The sequence below is a fragment of the Mesoplodon bidens genome (assembly GCF_964165515.1).
Source record: "Mesoplodon bidens genome assembly, contig: HAP1_SCAFFOLD_999, whole genome shotgun sequence".
Classification (NCBI taxonomy): Eukaryota; Metazoa; Chordata; class Mammalia; order Artiodactyla; family Ziphiidae; genus Mesoplodon; species Mesoplodon bidens.
This window is the reverse complement of record NW_027672483.1, coordinates 80,818-86,790: the sequence shown is the minus strand read 5'-3', so window position 1 is coordinate 86,790 and position 5,973 is coordinate 80,818. Positions and strand designations below refer to the sequence as shown.

Here is a 5,973-nt window from a genome sequence, read left to right as displayed (position 1 = left end):
CACAGCATTGCAATAGGAATTTACTTGGAAATGTGAAAGTAATTACCAGTACAATTAATGGCCACCGGGTTGTTCTTCGGGACACCACGTCGTCGGCTCAGTGGTGCGTGCCCTGCTGTGGGACTGTCCTGTGCCCACCATAGGGCAGGGCCAGGCCCCAGGCATGTGGGCCATAGCGGGAGGGGCTTCCCTGCGGGGAGCAGGCATTGCCAGCACACATCGTCCTGGAGAGAGGCCACATGTGGCGCCCTCAGGAAGGGAGACTGTGGGGGGATGGAGGGCCGATGGGTGGGGTGTAGCGGAGGCACCTTGTTGGGGACCCTGGGGGGGGGGACCCGTGGGGTCCGGTGGCCGTTAGAAGTTCCTCTCTGTGTTATCATGCCCTCCGTTCAATGGTTTCAGTCAATGTTTCTCTTTAATAAATTTCTCGGAACGTTTCAGCTGAGTGTGGCCTCCGCAGTGGGCAATGGAGGGAAAGGATTGCTGCGGGTGAGGGTGGGGGTCCAGAGTCGGATTCCTGCTCAGCACCTGTGGGACACCTCTCCAGTGAGAGGGTAGGGTAGGCACTTTGCAGACCCAGACATGGTGAGGGTTCTTCTTCCATTTCATAGGTGAATTGTAAAGTTTTAGCGAAAACTGATAATTGCCTGAAAAGGCAGTAGAGAAGTTAAAATGTAAATGAAAAACTTGATTATCTCAGCAGGAAAAAGGGAACATAGGAGCAACAATAGTTGGACTGACAGTGCTACGGACTGAATATTTGTAATCCTCTCCCCCTCATTCACCTGTGAAATTCTAACCCCCAAAGGGATGGGATTTGGAGGTGGGGCGCTGGGAAGTGATTAGCCCATGATGGGGGAGCCCTCATGGATGAGATTAGCTCCCTTATAAAAGAGACCCCAGACAGCTGCCTCATCCTCTTGTGCCATGTGAGAAGGTGGCTAGTTGATACAACTAGACAAGAAATCAGTCCATATAAAGAAGAGCTTTATTACTGTTGCTTTATTACTCAGCTGTACAAAGGAACGAAATGGGTCGTTTGTAGAGACGTGGATGGATCCTAGAGACTGTCATACAGAGTGAAGGAAGTCAGAGAGAGAAAAACAAATATCGTATATTAATGCATATGTGTGGACCCTAGAAAAATGGTACAGATGAACCGGTTTGCAGGGCAGAAACAGAGACACAGATGTAGAGCACAGACATGTGGACACCAAGGTGGGAAAATGGTGGGGGCGGGGGTGGTGGTGTGATGAATTGGGAGATTGGGATTGACAAATGTACACTAATATGTACAAAATGGGTAACTAGTAAGAACCTGCTGTATAAAAGAATACATAAAATAAAATTCAAAAATTAAAAAAAACAAAAGAAATCAGAATAGGTTTATGACATTATCAATCACAGTAGAAAACCACCTGTAAAGACAAATTGACATATTTGCCACAATGGGCTCTGCTTCGCCAAGTTTGCTCCCCCAACTCCACAGCCTTGCAGGGAGGCCTTCCTATTGGTGCAAGGCCAATGGGCGTGTCTTTTGCCTCCAGAGGCGCCAAACCTTGGGACCTCAGACCCTCAGTGCGCAAGGCTTCTGCTGCTTCCATAGCAAAGCGCCTCCTCACGTGCTCTTCTCATCCAACCACTTTCTCTGTAAAGAGACGTCTAGAACTTTCTCCCGAATCTTCCTGGAGCTTCCGGGAGCACCCGGAAACCCGCGTGGCGTTCGCACGGAGTGCCTGGGACCGTCGGCTGCTGAGACGAGCTCTTCAGCCCCTTCTGAGCGGGACTCCGGAGTCATCCACAGAGTCAGAGCAAGTCAGGAGACAGGCGGGGGCTTTGCCGGGGGCTGGACTCCGCAGGTACCAGGGGCCCTGGGAAGGAGTGGAGGTGGGGGGAGGGCTACGGGCTGCTCGGTTGGGAGTGGGGGAATGGCGGCAGAGGGCAGCGGGTTGAAGGGGGGCTGAGGGAAGGGTCCCCCTGTGTTCGGTTCCGAGGGGAGGATCGCTGGCTGGTGGGGTGGCTGGTGGGGGGCGTTTTCGAGTCGGAGCGTAGAGGGTGGGGCTAATGTCTAAGCGTGGGGGGGCCCGGAGCGGAGGGCTTCCTGCTGGGCGGGTGTGGCCGGCCTTGGGGCCAGAGGAGAGGAGGACTGGCTGAGGGGGTGGGGAGGTCGGGATGGGCTGGCCCCCGCCCCAGGGGCCTACAAGGGAGAGGAGGGCTAAAGGCTGCTGCGTGTGGCGGGAGGAAGGGGGAGGTACTCCTGGCTGAGGCGGGGGTCGATGGGGAGGACTCCTGGGCGCAGGTGCGTTAGGTAGGCGTTAGGGGAGGTCCCGCCGGGGCGGGGCGTGGGTTGGGGGGCGACGACGCTCGTGACAGGAAGGGGGCTCAGGCTCCCGGGTGGGCGGGGGCACGAGGGTTGGGCTCTGCGTCTCGGGTGCGAGAACCGAGAGCCCCTGGCGCTGAGGGTGCTCGTGGGAGGACTCTCCCGTGTGGGGAGGTGAGAGAGGCACTCAGATGTCTGTGCATGAGGGGCCGCCAGCGGAGAGTCAAGGTGAGGAGCCGAGGGAGCGCTGAGGGACCCCCGCGGGATCATCTCAGCCCTGAGAAGCCCTGGGCTTGGTGGCCTGATGTTTTGTCCATAGATTCCCCCTGGGGCTCTCGGGACAGTGAAAGCCTTGGTGTGAGGGTCCGGCCTCGGGTGAACACAGGGGGCGTCCCCGGACCTGCCAGGGCTCAAGCTGAGGACTCTGAAGGAGGACAGAGGGGACCCCACTGATCCCCGCCCCTGCCATCAGCCCTGGGCAGTCCCGGGCCGGAATGAGCACTTGGCAAGGAGATTTGACTTCCGCCTCCAGGTCTCAGAGACACTGGGGACCTGGTGTAAGGGACGGGGCCTAAAGAGGGCGGAGGGAAGAATCCCAGGACCTGCCGGGAGTCGAGGTGAGGAACCTGAGGGAGGAATGAGCGGACCCTGGACCCCAGAAGAGAGGGGCCCCTGGGGAGGCGATAGGGTGGGATGACCCCATGCAGCACTTCCTGACATCCGGGTCTCAGAGACCCTGGTGAGGGGTTAAAAGGGGCGGGGTCTCAGAGAGGCTGGGGAGGGGGTATAAGGGGCGGGGTCTCAGGCGGGCACAGGAGAGAATCCCAGGTCCTGCGTGGAGTCAAGGTGAGGGCCCTGAGGGAGGACTGAGGGCAGCCTGGACCCCAGAACAGAGCTGGCCCTGGGAGGCCATAGGGTGGGATGAGCACAGCAGCACATCCTGACATCCGGGCCTCAGAGAAGCTGGGGACCTGGGATAAGGGGCGGGGTCTCATGAGGGCAGAGGGTAAAATGTCAGGTCCCTGGTGGACTAGAGTTAGAGCCCTTAGGGGACCCTGAGAGAGGACAAAAAGGACCCACCAGGTCCCCGCCCTGGCAGGTGGCCGTGGGAGGCCCCGGGGCGGGATGAGCACAGTAGGCCTGTCCTGACGTCCTGACGTCCGGGTCTCTGAGAGACTGGCGCCCTGGTAGAAGGAGCAGGGACTCACAGTGGCAGACGGGACAATCCCAGGTCCTGCCCAGAGTCCAGCCTGCACGCGAGGAAGCCAGGATTGAGGACGTTAGACCCCAACACAGGGAGGGATCCTTTGCCCTTCCGCGGGGGCCTTGGAGGCGCCAGAGCACGGTCAGCAGATGAGATGTTTCCTGACTTCTGGCTCAGGGTCCTCGGGAGGTCAGGTGTTTGGTGTGAGGGGTGAGGCTTCAGGTCCGCAGAGGGTGGACTCCCAGGACCCCGAGGGCAGACTGAGCAGACCCTCAGTCCTGGTACAGGGGCCTCCACAGAAACCTGCCCCTGTGGTCAGTGCTGGGAGGCCAGGCAGGAGGTGAGGACCCAGAATGTCCCCACCCTAGGACCCTCGGGAGGCCCTGGACAGGTGCGGCCACATGTGGGGCCCCCTCACTGCTTTCTGTTCAGACTCGGGGTCTTGTTCTGAGTTTCCCCTCAGGCCCACAAAGGGGAGAGTCCAGGCCCTTAAGGGGAACGGTGAGCACTACGAGCCAGCCCCGAGGAGACCACCCACCCCAGAACCCAGAACTGGGGGTATCTCACAGAGTCCGGCCCATCCCTCCTACCAGCACCGAGGGGCCCAGGGCTGTGCCACAGTCTACACAAGGGGTGCCCCCTCCATCCCTCTTACAGGGGCTCCAGGAACCGGGAGGCGAAGGCCCAAGTCTGAGGACCGTGTCCTCAGGCCACAGAGCAGAGGAGGCGCAGGCAGTGCCAGGAGTCAAGGGGAGGTGCGTGCCCTGAGTGTGTACCCAGGGGCTCCCCCTCCAAGAACAGAGGGGACCCCACAACACCCGAGTCACCCCACCATCCTGTTCAGCCCCAGAACCTGGGGCCGTGCTGGCTGCACCCTGAGGAGCCCCCTCACTTCCTTCTTCAGGTTGGCAGGGGACAGGCCGCCCAGGAGGAGCGCCCCTGTGAGGCCCGAGGGCACCCCTGAAGACGAGACCTGTAAGTGACTTTTGTCAGAGCTGCCCAGGGTGCCTTTCTCCGCCGAGGCCGCTCACACGCCCTCTCTCCCCCAGGTCCGTGGTCCCTACCTGTCACCCCTGCCCACACTCCCGTCGGCGGCCCGACCCCAGGCATCATGCCCCTGGTCGAGATGAGTGAGCTCCGCCAGCCGGAGGCAGACTTCCAGACCCCAGTCCCGGTCCAGGGCCTGGTGGAGGCACAGCTGTTGGGGGCTGAGGGGGAGGAGGCCGTATCCCCCTCGTCCTCCTCTTCTTACTCTGACCTGTTCCTGGGCACCTTGGAGGAGGTGGCTGATGCTGGAGAACCCAGTCCCCCCCAGAGCCCCTCCCCCACTGCCATGGCCACCCCTCCATGGAGCCAATCTGAAGACGACGGCCTCAGCCCCCAAGATGAGGAAGGGCCGAGCACCTGGCATGACCAGGAAGATGTGCTCCAACATGCTCTATGTCAGAAGGTGGATGAACTGATGGGGTTCCTGCTGTTCAAGCATCACACCAAGGAGTTGACCACAAAGGCAGAAATGCTGACCATCCTCGAAGATTACCAGGACCACTTCCCCATGGTCTTCAGGCGAGCCTCTGAGGACATGCGGCTGGTCCTTGGCCACGACGTGAAGGAAGTGGACCCCAGCAATCACTCCTATGTCCTCGTCCCCACCCTGGGCCTCACCTACGATGGGATGCTGAGTGACAGGCCGAGCATGCCCAAGACCGGCCTCCTGTTGCTGCTCCTGGGCCTGATCCTCCTGGAGGCCGACTCTGTTGCCCCTGAGGAGGTGGTCTGGAGAGCACTTAGCAAGATAGGTGTGTGTGCCGGGAGGGAGCACTACATCTATGGGGAGCCCAGGGAGCTCCTCACCAAAGTGTGGGTGCAGGAGGGCTACGTGGAGTACCGGCAGGTGCCCCACAGCGACCCCGCCCGCTACGAGTTCCTCTGGGGTCCCCGGGCCTACGCGGAGACCAGCAAGTGTCAGGTCCTGGAGCATCTGCACAGGGTCAGTGAATGGGATCCCAGGTCCTTCCCATCCCTGTCTGCAGAGGGTGTGAGCGACGAGGAACAGGGACCCTGAGCCAGAGCAGCAGCCAGGCTCCTTCCAGGCCCACGTCCAGCAGCTTCTCCCGTGGGGCAGGAAGGGAGGCTGATCCTTCACTCTGAGTTTGAAGAGGGAGTGGTCAGCCTTCTAAGCAGTGAGGGCCCGGGCAAGTTGGGGCAACCCGGTGTAGCATCTTTGTTTTCCTGTTTTCTAAGATGACGTGGAAATTCATCTGTTTCCTTTAGTGCTTTTTCAAATGTTGTTCTTTTTCATAGAAGATGTTTTAAATGCCAATACTTTGTATTTTTTATACAATTTTTAAAGGTTACATTCAATTTACAGTTGTTACCAAATATTGGCTCTATTCCCCATGTTGTACAATACATCCTTGTAGCCCGTCTTACACCCCAAAGTTTGTGC

At 59.3% G+C, this 5,973-nt stretch overlaps 1 protein-coding gene across 1 annotated transcript; it reads left to right on the top strand.

Annotated features, from left to right (window-relative positions):
• Window positions 1-1,448: 1,448 nt before the first annotated feature.
• Window positions 1,449-5,642, top strand: LOC308609894 (melanoma-associated antigen 8-like; the record flags this gene model as incomplete). Its single annotated transcript, XM_081259172.1, has 4 exons — window positions 1,449-1,859; window positions 4,182-4,279; window positions 4,429-4,499; window positions 4,574-5,642. The coding sequence occupies 4 exons, from the start codon at window positions 1,449-1,451 to the stop codon at window positions 5,587-5,589; spliced, it is 1,596 nt and encodes a 531-aa protein (XP_081115298.1). The 3' UTR covers window positions 5,590-5,642.
• Between the last annotated feature and the right edge of the window lie 331 nt (window positions 5,643-5,973).